The sequence below is a fragment of the Struthio camelus genome, chromosome 10 (assembly GCF_040807025.1).
Source record: "Struthio camelus isolate bStrCam1 chromosome 10, bStrCam1.hap1, whole genome shotgun sequence".
Classification (NCBI taxonomy): Eukaryota; Metazoa; Chordata; class Aves; order Struthioniformes; family Struthionidae; genus Struthio; species Struthio camelus.
Genome location: NC_090951.1, coordinates 10,985,794 through 11,000,281, shown reverse-complemented (window position 1 = coordinate 11,000,281; position 14,488 = coordinate 10,985,794). Strand labels below are relative to the sequence as shown.

The 14,488-nt window shown below is 37.2% G+C and overlaps 1 protein-coding gene across 2 annotated transcripts in view; it reads left to right on the top strand.

The window, feature by feature from the left end:
* Positions 1-14,488, top strand: part of LOC104143973 (thymidine kinase 2) — an 84,455-nt gene that overhangs the window by 10,335 nt on the left and 59,632 nt on the right. For both annotated transcript variants that reach the window (XM_068955771.1, XM_068955770.1), the window contains exon 2: positions 10,766-10,942. In XM_068955771.1, coding sequence (XP_068811872.1) covers positions 10,766-10,942 — 177 coding nt within the window. The remainder of the gene's footprint in view (positions 1-10,765; positions 10,943-14,488) is intronic.

Sequence of the window (14,488 nt, the reverse complement as noted above, 5' to 3'; positions counted from 1 at the left end):
ACAGCAAAGATATAAAAAGTTAGGAGCGTTTACAGCTTGACATAATAACAATGACAAGCATAGATTCTCTCTCTAGTTCACTCACTCAAAAAGTAGCTCGTCTTGCATTTTGGAAGCATACAGTGGAAGAGTATAATTTTCAAACGAAATTGTCTTTATTAGTATGAGTTTGAGTTAGTTTGTGGAGTGGTGTAGTAAAGCACCGGTGATGTTTGAGGGATGTCAGCTAAATGGTATCAGTCTGTTTTTCAATTACTTTCTCCTTAATTCTTTCCTGATTTTTGTAATTTAGGTAAATTTAGAGATAAAAATAGGAGATAATGAATTTTTAAAAGTTATCTTAAGCATATTTTATAGTTGTTCTTAAACTAATAAATGCTGAAACAAAACCAGTGACTTGCAGTGAAACTATTATGTTAGTCTTTAAGTCACCAAAATAAGTAGCAAACAAGAATTACCATTCATTCTTAGGAAGAACACCTGTGAGTATTATCTGTTCCATGTGACAATATTCTTGGGAAAATCTTTAATCTTTGAATGAAAGATGGTGCCATAGTATACAACACCTAAAGAGTCACACTAATGAAAAATAAACCTATTTTTAGCATTTTCCAGTTTTGAGCTTTAGACTTGCAACCTTAGTCTTTTAATGTGTTTTTATGTTTTATTATCAGATTGAGGGCAGCCTTTATTAAAGGTTCAGTGAATCAGTAATTTTGTGTTTAAGTTTAAAAACTGCATTTGGCAAAAAAAAAAAAAAATCAAAAAAAAATCAAGGAATTTTTATGAATAAAAATAGGAATGAAATTGATCATAGTTCCTATGAGTCAGTAACTCACTTCACATGAAGCTGTAATCCTGTGACCTAATGTTTCTGCGGAGGAATTTGTAGGGGCTTTTACCCTATTTGGCACTATAACCAGTTGATTTTCTCTGTTCACAACCTGTTCATTCCAAAAGATTGCTTTTGTCATTTAAGGCCTGAGCGATAGGCTTGTTGGACCTTGGTAAGTTTTTTCAGACCAGGTCTTCTATTGTTTCTGTTAACAGTTCTGTTAACTGTATTATTTATGTTAACTCTCATGCTAGTAGGCTTCTCTAAAGCTCCTTTCCTTTTCTGGCTAATAAAAGTGAAAATGGACAGATTACAAAATATATGTAATCTAAAGCCAAGATGCGTCTTCCCCTGCCTTGGTGCTTGAAAGTGATGATTACTAAAACTTTTTTTTAAACTCAACTGTTAAGCTAGAATGTATCCCCACTTTGTTTCCTTCAGTCAGTTCTTACTCCACTACTTTAATAAAGCTGGTTTGAGTAGGACTAATAGCAAATGGGACTTCTAGGAAAATACTGTATTCTTCATCTCCCCCACCCTGCCTCCCCTTTGCCCCCAATATGTAAAGCTGGCAGTGGCTAAGGAAGAAGCAAAGGAGTCAGTATACCCAAAATTATTTAGTGCAGCACTGAAGAAATGCATGACTTATTTTTTGGTAGTATATTGAGGGATACGATATGCAAATGTTACTCAAATATGGTAATATTAGACTTGAAGCTTGATAGTTTTACATGTTAAGAGTTCCCACTTTTGTGTTATGTGCCTGCTTATTTATGCTTTTTTATGAACACTCCAGGCTGCTGTTGTGAAGTTTGACATGGAAGTATTACAATGGTTAGTCTGTAAGAGCTCAGCGTGCTTTGAGGCAAGTCCCTCTTGGCTCCCTTTGTGTAGGCACGGGTACGCCGAGTCTTGTTAAGCCAGCTATGTAGAGGTTTTTACTATCTGGCCGTTGACCTTAGCGAGTTGTAGCTCCCACGGAGGAGTCTTTGGTGTCTTGCACTAGACAGTATCATTAGAAAGACTAGCCTATAAAGTTTGGAATAATAGAGAAATGGCTATAAAAAGCTAGGCTGGCAAATATGTAGCCATCAAAATGAGCATGCGACAATGAACAGGAAAACCAAGCCTCAAATATCGGGAAAGAGTGAAAAGGAAGGGGGGAAAATAGTCCTGTGTTTTACTATTTTGTGTTCATTTGCTGAAGCCATTGGCAAAATTTGGTGTAGAATAGTGTAGTTAGTGTATCTGGTGCAGAATAAGCCTTTTGACTTGCAAGCTTTTCGTTTCCTTAGCTTGAAGTTTTCATGCAGCTTCCAGTGCATGAAAATGTTTGGAATTACGATGCACGTGAACTGTAGTTCCCAGGGACTAGAGATTAAGCTGTTATCAAAAGGAGTCATTGGAAGAAGCTAGCTACGTTTTGTGTGCTTTATTTGCCTTTATGTGAAGCGTGGCTCTCTGTATGATTTTTCAAATGAACTTTCAAATAGGATAGGCTAGCTACAACACTGTTAAGGAGGGTGGAGGCAGTGAGATGACTCTTCTCACCACCTTGTCCTGCAGGCTTGGTGCCATTGTAGGTGTTGAGGGCAGGGTGTGAAGAACCACTCAAGCAGCGGCTTTCCTTCCAGGGAGAAAGGGGATGGAGAAGCAGGACAAAGACACTGGAGTGTCTGACACTGCAGCCTGAGGTCACCTGGTATGGAGCAGTGCAGATAGGGTACAAGTCTAGTATTGCAGATCTGCAAGACTCTCTGTGCCTATTAATGTTAAATTGATGTGCTGTTGCAAATGGTACAAGGAAGTCATCTGTTACTAACACAGACTAGGCTGCCTTTTTTTCCCCTGTGAGATTTCGGTGGAGTATCATCACTGTTGTTGCTCTGAGCCATAGCATGGGGAACGGGGAACTTAGGTGGATTCAAATGGCTTAAGTGTAAATTGCCACAATCCCATGAGCGATGGAGACAAACTGGGGTGGTGGTAGCGCTTGAGTGAGAATGCTTGTTCGGACTCGCTATTGCATAGGGAATGGGACTGACAACTCCAGAAAGAACTGTGCAGGCATTGCACAAACTGGGGGGTTTGTGCTGTTGAAAAACATCACAACTGTCTGCATGTTAAATTATTACTTCTAATGCTAAAATATATTTACTTTGAGAAAAATATAAATGCAACATGAAAAAAAACTGCTTAAATTATTTGGCTTAGAAATAACAGTAAGAACTAACTTTTTTTTCTTTTAAAAAGCCCTTTTATAAAATATTTCCTTAATCAATAGTATTTTAGAGTAATGCTATTAACATCGGAATTAGTATTACACTACATACATTATTAGCTAAGAGTATTTATTAGATAGGTGTTTTTAAGCAATAAACAAAATACTGTACCAAAGCCTATTTAGCAGGAAATAAGGTACTGCTTCACCTACACAGGTTTCTTTTGTTCTAGACTATTATTCATTTCACTTTTAAAATATGCATTTCCATTTTAGTTGAGCATCTCTTCTGTTCACCTTATTTCAATCCAGTTAACCTCTTTTAGAATAAGTGTCAGTTCTGGTGTAATTTACTTAAAATGTTTCACAGCAAATATCATTCTTTTAACTCTGTGGATGTTAAAAAGTTACCCTTGTTCTTAGATACGACTCTTCCCCGTAATACGCCATCAAGACGTTTCTGGTCTTAGAAATATGTTCTGTATTTAGAATTGGTCTTATGCCTGAGTTGAGAAAGGGAAGTCGGCAGTAGTTGAGCTTCCATTAATTCTCTGTAATCCTTGAAAGTGGCACAAGATCAGATGATTTAGTAAGAATTTCACAATATTAAATAATGTGGAAATCTCACTGTGGTATATCCAAAACTGAGCTAAAGATAGTGGAAAACTTAAGGATCATAGCTACACATACAGCACTAGAGGTGAAACGAAGATCTGAAATGTGCGTGTTCTGCTGTTATTTCTATTGTCACCACCAAAAATAGATCCAACTTGAATTTGGAGGTATAATTCGCTGGCTAGCGTAGTTCTAGCGCTCTGGCTTTGTTCAGTGTATTTCGTCAGTATTTTGGTGCCATTGGGTGCCATTTAGTTTATCCAGGGTGCTGAATTATTTGTGCTCGTTTCAACTGCCTTCCCTGGTAAGCATCGTTTTCCTAAATTTCCTATTTTTTAAGAAAAGTTTATGCTTTTTTGTGATATAAAGCTCCTTGCAGTCTGATTACAAGAGTTAATAACATATTTCTTCAGTCTGAAGGATGCAGACGAGGAACAGGCAGGAAATCAGTCATTCTTCTGCTTAGGGTAAAAGATGGTTTCCTGCTGGAGAAGCAGTACTGTGTTCAGGCCATATGATCCAAAATATTCATATCTGTGCCAGCTGTTTTAGATGTGGGAAATGCATGTGCTTTGCAAAGAATGAGACCCACTTGGTTTCATACATTTTTAGGGCTGCTGGGCCAAGCAAATGAGAACAATAAATCTAAAATTTAATTCAAGAAAGTTTAATGTCTTCAGATACTAAGTGGTGTAAAAGCAATTTATTTCTTCTCTGCTTTGTGCATGGGTATTGTGCCGTAGCATTAATTTAAACAGTCTGGATAGAAAAAATGTCTTGGTAGTGTGACATTTTTCCTAAAATTTTGTGGGTATTTTTCAGACAGAAAAAATGCTGACCATTTTGTGGTTTTTCGGAAACCATGTGTAATTATGTCATTTAACCACACAATAAGGCTTTCTGTGGTACGTTTTAGATAAACAGGAAAACTACTTTTTTACTTTGCTTTCATTGCAGAACTATCTTTTTTTATTTTTAATGCTAAAGTTATTTGATGATTTTTTTTTTTCCCCAAAAATAAAATGCAGTGTGTTTCATCTTTCACAGGAAAAATATACCATTAGTACCCTCCTAAAAGCTCCTTTTCAAGTTTGGGTGCCTGTGATAGCACATTTTGCCCATTTTACTGAAATACAGTGTTTTATGTCTTAAATGCCTGTGTTGCCAAAAAAAATGATGTAAATATAAACCATTTACTTAGCCCAAAGGCAGATGATTTTTTCATGAAGGGCTCATCTCCAGGGAAATTTACAGGAAACTTGAGGTGAATAAAATAATGGTATGAGGCTAATGTGCCTAAATTAAAGGACATTGAATCCCAGTGTAGAGGCTCTCTTTCAAGAATTAAGCGGCCGTAAGTTGCGGTAGCTTCATTCCCTTCCAGTGAGGGGCTGCGTCACTCCTGAACAGAGCCTTTATGTGGGGCTTCAGTACTCTTTAATACAGGTGCCATAGCCTCAGCGTTTGCATGAATTATTTCAGCAATCCTAAATGTCTCAGACAATAAAAATGCATAACAGTATGCCAGTTTATTTAAAAAAACAAAAAGCCCAAAGGTCCATTATTGGGAAATATATCTTATGCGTGGTGCTTTGGTTGGTGATTGTTGTTCTCCTGTCTCTGCGTTACCTGGCAGCCGGAGATGAGGGAGGAAGGCGCTGGGGGAGCTTCCTTTAGGGCAAAGTTAAAGCTGTATTGCACGCGTTGTACTGTGAGTCTGGGCAGACCTGCTTTTGTTGGCCTGACTCCTGCACCTCCCTTGTTTGAGACGATGTGGTGGTAGCCTGGAGTCCCTCTGCATGGACGCAGGCATCTAGGGAAATAACCTGGTGTTTCCATGATAAACACCTCTATATGCATTCATATAGATGCAATAGCTACTTATCTCTCTCAAGAAGAGTATAAAAATAGAAGGGAAACCTTAGGGCATTGGAGGGATTAAGGTGAAATAGAAAACTCCCTAAAGTATTCACTGCAAAGAAAACCAGCTGAGAAGTTTCATTTCATCCACCAGAGAAAGCTTCCTCTGTTGACTCTGCTCGAAGGGGTTGTAGCTGTGTCATTTCTAGGAGAGCGCAGTAATTCATGCAAAAGGAGATCTCCACCACATTCAGCTCCTCATCCTTTCTCAGCAAGCCAACCTAGAGCTTACGGAAAAACTTTTATGTCAAACCTCATCACCTTAAAAGTATAAAAAGTGGTGTGACAAAAGTATAGATTGCCTTCTGTATTAGATTAAACTGCAGCATTTTTTTTTGTTGTTGATTGGGACCTGTGCCGCAGTACAGTGCGTGTGTGTGTGTTTTTGTTTTGTTTTTAGGTAGGCCTGTAACAACAGTCATGGGAGTCGGACACAGGCGTAAATAGTTCCCGTCTTTGGTGTCCTGAGGTTGGTGTGTTATAAAGCGGTAGTGAAGCCTCAGCAGCTGAGGAATGAATATTTTTTTCATCTGCAATTTTGCACCTTGGTCACATGGTGCGGTGTGAATCTGTGTGCCCCGAAATGGTGTCCAGATGGAACTGCCCAGGCTGGAGGGGAAGAGGCGCAGTCGCGTGGTCTTCATCCTGCCTCTCCCCTCGTGCGAGAGCAGATAGAGCCAACACTTGCAAGCCAGGGCAGCAGTTTTACGTTTTACATATCTGGTTTGGCAGAAAGATGGAATGAGGAATAGTATGGGAAGATCTGAAGAAGTCACTTTTCAGGTCTCTGAGCCTTGGTAAGCAGTAAGCTTCATGTAGTTGAGCTAGTTCAACAGGCATTTTGTCATTTTGTTATTCAGCTTTGCAAAAAGCTTTTGAAAAATCGGGCTGCTTAACTGAGACTTGGACATAGCGTTTCCTGAAACAGCCTTAATGGATGGACACTTCTGGGGGGAGGTGGGGGATTACAAAGGACTTTTTTGAATAGTAGTCAGGTAGGAAAGATTACTATGAATCAGGCATGTGACTACAAAACGCCCCAAATCAGGTAAAATTAGGTAAAATGGGTGCATCCTATCCAAGTGATTTACCTTAGTTTAAACAAATTAACATTATATATTTTTTTAAAATTGTGTATGTGTATAAGTAATAAAAATGGCCATGATCAAACTATGTTAGATCATAGGCTTGGAAGGAAGGGACCTCAGGAGGTCTCTAGCCCAACCTCCTGCTCAAAGCATGGTCAGCTGTAAGGTGAGATCCGGTTGCTTCGGGCTGTATTCTGTTGGATCTTGAAAACCTCCAAGGATAGACACTGCGCAGCCTTTCTGGGTGAGAGGCTGCTTGGCTGTCTCCATATTGAAAAAGTCTTTTATTTGTATCCAGTCTGAACTTCCCTTGTGTTCATGTATGTCTGTGAGGAATTGGATTATCCAAAAAAAGGGAACATGTAGAGTTTTTTTTAGTAGTCTGAAAGTCTTACTTTCCATAGACTTTACTAGTTTGTGGCAAATACTTCAAATTGTTAATTTTATACCATTTTATACAAAAATTATTTTATAGAAAACTACTTCGATGTTTATTTTCATGGAGATAGGCTATGGAGAAAAAATGTAGATGTTAGAAGGAAAATATCTTGGTTATAATTAATGGAGCTCTATGAGAGAGCAGGAGAAAATGTTTAGCTCTTAACCTGCAGCGAAGTCCATCAGAAAATAAGAGCTGGGATTGGTGAGATATATACATATACACATATAAGTATATATTTTGTTCATCTTCACTTTGCAGTTGAACGCTCCGTACGTGCTTATGATCAAACTGCATCCTACTTTATAGTTACATCAATCAAATGGTATTCTGAGTGGAAACAATTTGTTGGGAAATGGTATTAATTCACTACCTAATTTATATAACGTGTCTGACAGATGATCTGTTTCATATATTTAATAACGCAGTGAGGATGAATAGTTTTTCTTACAATGTTAACATGTTCTTTTTCGATGAACTTGATCAATGAATGAACCATGGCATTGGGCAAGTTTCTTCAGCTCTTGTTCCAGAAATCTTGCGAATTCACAAAATAGTTCACTTTTCCATTAGAAATAAAATAGAGTTCATATCAAAATTGAAATTAGTAGTGAAAGTGGCATTAGTGAGTTTTTAAAGATGATTCACATTATTTATAACTAATTGGAAGGATACTTCTGGCAAATGTAAAAATGTGTAGGAGGACAAGATTATCCTGATGTATCAAAGAGCAGATGTTTTTTCTAAAAAAAAAAAAAAAATAAAATTTTTTTTCCTTATTGTTGAAAAAGGGAAGTGTCTGTGGGAGGCTAACTTTTTTGATGTGATAACTCAGGTTTTATTTTTAGTCACAGCATTCATTGTGAGATAAATAATAAATGGTTAACAGAAAGGCGTTATTCCTAACATTGGTGGGAAAGATAATCTTTGGGGTGGGTTAAATACATTATCACAAGAGAAAGTGAGGCATCTAGTTGGAACCTGATTTGCAGTACAGAAGTGTTGCAAATAAATTGTGGGCATGAGAATGTTCTCCTTTCGCTGTCTCTGCAAGTGTCCAGGAGTCCTGGTCTACCCTGTGATGGGAATACTCCCATTTCTAGCGAGTTAGTGTTGTGCACAGGTTTCCAAAATATCAGCTTCACCTTTGTTATTAGACTCTTCATCAGAAACTGAAGCAATTGTGATTTTTTTTTCCTCCCAAGTCGCCCCTTAAACATATCAGTAGACTTAGGCCGTCACAACCTAGGATACTGTACAACAGTGCTGAAGCATGTTACTTAGTGAAAACCCATGTTTGTCTTAACTAGCATTTAAAACTTTGGGTTAGGTCAAAGCTAGGCGCATGCTACTAGCACTTTTCTCTTACGAGTGTGTGTGAAATGTCTTTTATCACTCCTTGAGTAATAAAGTGAAATCTTAAGGTAGCATTACTTCAAAGTTGTGGTAATCTGTATCCATCTGAGTTTGGGATTGAGTAAGTAATGTGTGACGATTAAAGTTCGTTGCCCTAAGTGCCTCTTCCATGCATACTCCGTTTCTGTAAAACCTTTGAGCTTTGACCGGCAAGATGAGTATATCAGCCTTGAAGAATTAATACCGTCTGGCGTGGAGAAAAGTCAGTGTAAGATTTCATCAGCAAAAGAACCCAAACTCCATATGCCAGTAGGAGTTGTCCACTGTAATGACTGGTGTACAGGATTTTTGGTTCCTTCAGCCTAATGTTGGTGGCACAGTTTAGAGCTGTTTATATTACTAGGCCTTGTACTACAGTATTTCTATAGAATATTGTTAAAACATTTCTTTTAAAACAATAGAAGTATTGGAAGTGTCATAATATATCCACAAATAGTGGCAAGAATGCTGGACGTTTTATTATGTTGAAACATCTAAAAGTTAAAATTTTGCCAGTTAATGCTTAGTATTAATCTTTGATATTGTTCCTACTTAAAACATTTAAGGTATTTCTTGGATCTCTGCTTCCTTTTAGAATTGTAGGCACTGTCATGGTCAATTATGAGGCTTCTGTTCACATCATTGCAAGCTAATAGTGTAAAATGAAGCTGTGTCTGGACAGAATATTTCATATTTTTAGTGTTATATTACTGAAATCATAATTTGGGTTTTGTTTTTTGTGTTTTTTTGAGTGTTCAATTTCAGTGAATATTCTTTCTTCTTTTTTTTGTAGCTATTCAATGTCAAAGGCAAAATCCAAAGCTACTCTTTGTTCTCTAAAGTGTTTAGTCACTTGGTATTCATTCAGGATTTGTTTAATGGGAACCAGCCTGCTCTATTAACTAGCAAAAATTAGCGCAGCTCCTGCTCTCCTGAACTGCGGAAAAAAGGTGTTAGAAGAAAGAGTGAATCTGCAAAGCCTTACTGATATATGCAGAGAACAATTTAGCAGAAATTGTTCTGTATTGTGGCTACTATTTAACCTTTTTAATTTAAGTGTTGTTTGTGCAAAACATTGGAAGTGAGATTTTTAGCTCTGAAGAAGCTATCTACGCAAGTTCTTCATCCTCAAATTTAAGTGATTTGACTAACATGTCAGTAGAACTTTGCGGCAAAGTGAGTTCTTTCTGAGAGATGTTGTGTGAGTAAGCAGGAGGTTGTTGTCTTGAAAAACAAAGCAAAACACTACTAAGGCCTTCCTTGCTTGCTATGAAGAATGAGAAATTATTTCACTGTTGTATTTGAAGAGTTTGACATGTACATTTACATATATAACTCCTATCCTCCCGTAGGAAGGATAGGTAGCTAATATTGCTATGTATTTGTTATATTTTAGTTTTATGCATTGGACACATGTAGCAAGTTTTGCTATTTTATCCTAAATAGTAAATTAAACTCTCATCTTGCAAAAGCCTGCTTTTCTGTTAACTTTATCACTATGTCTTTCTGAATTGAGTGTGATTAACAATTATCCCCATTATAGATAGATATTTTTTTGCAGCACTAGGACTTTAGCTGTATTTTTCTCCGTACGTTAGTTGCTGTTTTTACTGCCTTATTAGGAAGGAAATGATAAAACATATTTCTATTTCAAATAAACACCTTGATGTTTTTAAAAAAAAAAAAAAAAAAAAGCAAGCCATGGAAATGGGCAGGCATTTTTGGAGGCAGGTACAGATCCTGAATCTATGCTGTTTTTACTTGATTTAGATTTCAAGCTGAAAGTGAATTTTAAATAAGTTCTATTGAAATAATTTTAAATGGCTATAACAATCACACTATATTAATACTATAAAATTGAACTTGGGGCTGATCTGAAAGACAGATGCATTGAATCTTCAAATTTTGGAATGGGATGTCATGAGTAAAAAAATGAAATAAAATGTTTGAGGTTCTGTATTGCATATTAAGCTAATGTCCTGGAGGGATTTCATGCCTTTTTGCATGTCTCAGTCATTTGGATGTTAGACTTAATTCTATTAAAAAAAACTTTATTGAACAGGAGATATCCAAAAAGTCTTGTATGAAATTGCTTTTGTTTTTGTTCTTACACAGTACCCTGTTATAAACTAAAATCGCACATTCCTGAGTGCAAACTGATCATGTTCCCAATGGAAATTTCAGGAATACTTGTGGCTATTTTCAAAATGTGGAGATCTATTTATATTTTTTCCACTTGTTTTTCTTCGTAGGTTTTGGCACTGATTGCATTCATCTGCATAGAGACCATCATGGAATGCTCCCCTTGCGAAGGCCTTTATTTCTTTGAGTTTGTGAGCTGTAGTGCATTGGTGGTTACTGGAGTTCTGTTGCTTATGTTCAGTCTAAATCTTCACACAAGAATACCACAGATCAACTGGAATCTTACTGTAAGTTCATACAAATCTTCACTCTGTAAAAATTGCTGCAAAACTTCTTAAATTTGGTTTTTGAACTTTAGTTTCTACTAATAATTTGAGATTCTGTATGAGTGCTGTTTATGCCGAGTGAAATCCTAATAGCAGAACGAGCTTCGAAATGTTGTTTAAACTTACAACATTATTAAATAAAACTGAGATTATCTCCTGGTAGGTTCTCTCTGTAAGGAAAGAATTCCAACTAATGCCAGCAGTTACTGTGTGTGGATGAACTGGGTGAAAATGCAGTCTGTAGTCATTTAACTTTGACAGATGCTCTCATCAGAATTAGGAACTATATTTGTGAGACTTGTAAATCAAATTGAAAAGGGATTAATATATTTATGATAGCCTGTTCTTTCTTAAGCTCTTTTTATATTAGGAGAGAGCTACATATATATTTTTTTATGCAAGTTAATATAATCATTGGGTTATAGTGTAAAAAATGATGTGCTCTCTGCACGAGAAAGCCAGGTGTATTGAATTGCTTACATACGTAACTCTTAAACATTGACTGGCAATATTTAACGTGTTCTCATATACAAGGAGCTTTAGGAAAAGAACTGCTGGCAGTGCACATTCCTCTTGTACAGGTCTCCACTTTCATGCTTTATTATGAGTTAAACTTTCAGATTGTGTTGCATAAACACAGGTCTCAAAATCAACACGTTAGTCACTAACAAAAAATGTTACTGCTTTAAGGACATTATTTGTATGAGCATCTCTGACGCTACAGATATTTGTCCTCGTATTCTGTTTTATTTTAATAATGATAATTTTATAAGTACTCTTGGAGTTACTGTTGGAGACCACTTCCAGAGTTTTATAGGCTTCTGTGTGATTTTTTTTTTTTTTAAAGTGACAATTATTAATGTTGTAGTATGCGTATTAACAATAGCTTGTTTATAAGCCTAAATGACTTGTTTGAGATGAGAATGGAATGTGGAAGTAGATGATCCTTTGTACCCTGGAGATACTTGACTTCTTGAGGAACTCTAGGAGTACTTGCTAGATGAATTAAATAGATGGATTGAGAACTGTGACTGGTAACTGTGTAGGTAGAGGAGATCCAGGTGTCTTGCAAAACAAAACCTGTGGAACCAGTGGAATTCTGTTGAGCTGTCTAGCCTTTGCTCCTTCCATATCCATTCTGCCTGTACTCGCATCGTTTATCTTCATGGCAAGTAGAAAAACAGCAGCTGCAGTGAGAAGATAGTCTCTGTTTCTCTTGCCTGTCTGGTTGTTTAATAGGTATCACAACACCCTGACAGATGATAACAGCAATTTAAGATTGTCTTTATATACCATACAGTTCTGTAATATGCCAGTGAGGTGTAAAAGAGCATTGTAACTCTTTAAGTGCGTCAATGTCACAGAAAGCACATGATTATTTTCCTGGCATGATAGGAGTTGTTACACACTGAATACTGGATCTGGCTTACGTTGAAAGCAGGCTTACACAAGACTGTTTCAGTCAAGAAATCACTGTATTGCATGGTGTCCATGATTTGGCTGAATTTGCATCTCTGGAAGAGTCAGTGTAATAACTTCAGTTACCCTTGCTTCTATTTGTCTGTAGTTCTTGTTCTTTTGAGCCTACTGGCACACCGTTCTTCTACTGGACAATACATTGACAATATGTTGAATATACATAAGCATGCAAGGCCAAATACTGCTCCTCCCTTCCCCTCTAAATAATGCAGTAGATTTTGGTGGTAAACTGCTAGACCCTTTCAGATGCTCCGGCTTATGGGTTTGAGCAGCACCCTTCAAGTACTGGAATGACAAAGATCGCCGCTTTGAGCGCAGCATTAGTTATTTATGCATAGCACTCTGTTACACATCTTTAGGAAAAGAGGGCTTAAAATCCAACTAATTAAAAAACCAAAGATTTTGGTTTGAGCTCCTGAGTTTGAAGAATTAGGGGAATGGTGACATGGTCAAACCTGTGCCTCAACGACATGGAGCGGTGTGGCATGGTCAGCATTCAATGTGAAGGCCAAATGGAATAAACTGCACAGGCTTTTGCTTCAGTTCATATAGCTGATCAAAAGAGAGATGAGCAAGTTTAGGAGGAAGTCCTTCTTTAAACGCAGTGCTTGCACAAACTTCTTAGGAAAGCCATTTGTTTTCGAATAATCCTATGTGTTAGAAAGTACTAGGCCCTCGACTGCTATTGCCCAACAAAGGATTGCTCCTTTTAGTAGTTTATTGAAATTTAAACAGTATCCATAAAGCATTAGAAAGAAGTCTAATGTCCCCTTATCCCTGATTAAAATGAAAATGGATCAGTATATGCTAGCAGCTAACACAGGTGTGCAAATTTAACAAATTCAGCTTTTTGTGGTTTTATATTTTTAGCTATTTGGGGAAAAGAGCCTTGCTTTGATCCTAGAGACTTGCCAGCCAAAGTTTCTTGAGATAAACATTCCACGAAAGAAAATGGTGCTTTGGAAAGAGGCAAATTTGCAACAGTAAGATAAAAGAATAGTCACTTGTCTGTGTTGTGTAGCACTATCAATATTATGAAGGAATGCAAAACTGGGGAAGCTGTCAGCGGAAATTTCCATTTCCTTCACGTTTCATGGCTGAAAGAAAACTTGCTCTGCTAGGATACTTGCAAGTGGCTTCGGGGGATGTAGGGCATGCTACAGCATAGCGTTACTTGCTGAAGTAATTCAGCTGCTGCTTTCAAATGTTTCTATTCTGAGTTAACTAATAATGTTTATTTGTTTGGCTAAATTATTCTTTTTTTTTTTTTAATTCATTATTTGAATCACAAGTGATTTACAATGAAAGTTTGAGGTTTTGCATCTAAACAGTATGAGTGAAAAGTAGAGCTGGAGTAGTAAGCTCAACAGAATTGTTTGTAGTAACCTACTTGCTCTCATACATTCGCATGCGACTTGCCAGCCTTTCTGAGGATTATTGTCACTGCAGAGTGAGTGCACAGTAATTTTGCAGTACTCTTTCAGTGCTGAGAACTGAGATGACTTGGGGGGGAAAAAAAAGTGATGGCAAACAGCTCAGAATATTGGAATTGGACAGCCTCTTAGATGAGAGCTGGTATGATGAGGTAAAGCGGAGTCTAGTCACTGCATAAATAGTCCATTCTATTGGCTGATTATGTCCATGTACAGGAAAAGAAGTCTTCCAATAGATTTTGATCGTCTTGATTTTTAAACATCCATTGGAAGTATATCTTCTGTGTGCAGTTCTGAACACGCAGTTATTCATGAGCAGCCTCAAAAGCGGGGCACAGGACTGAACACGCTAAAAACTAAGATGTAAGATGTTGCAGAGAGAGCACCTTGTGTGCAGGCAGCTGACACTGAAGTACAGGTCAAACGGTTTGTGGTACCAAAAAGACAAAAGTATCTTATCATGCCAGCCTTAGTTCTGAATAGTGTAATTACATAGTTGTAATTCTAAGGCCTTCACAGGGTGATCTTGATCTTTCCTTTTTTGAAAAACCATCCTGATTTTCTTTGGCTTGCTTAGCTATTGACTAAGAAATTG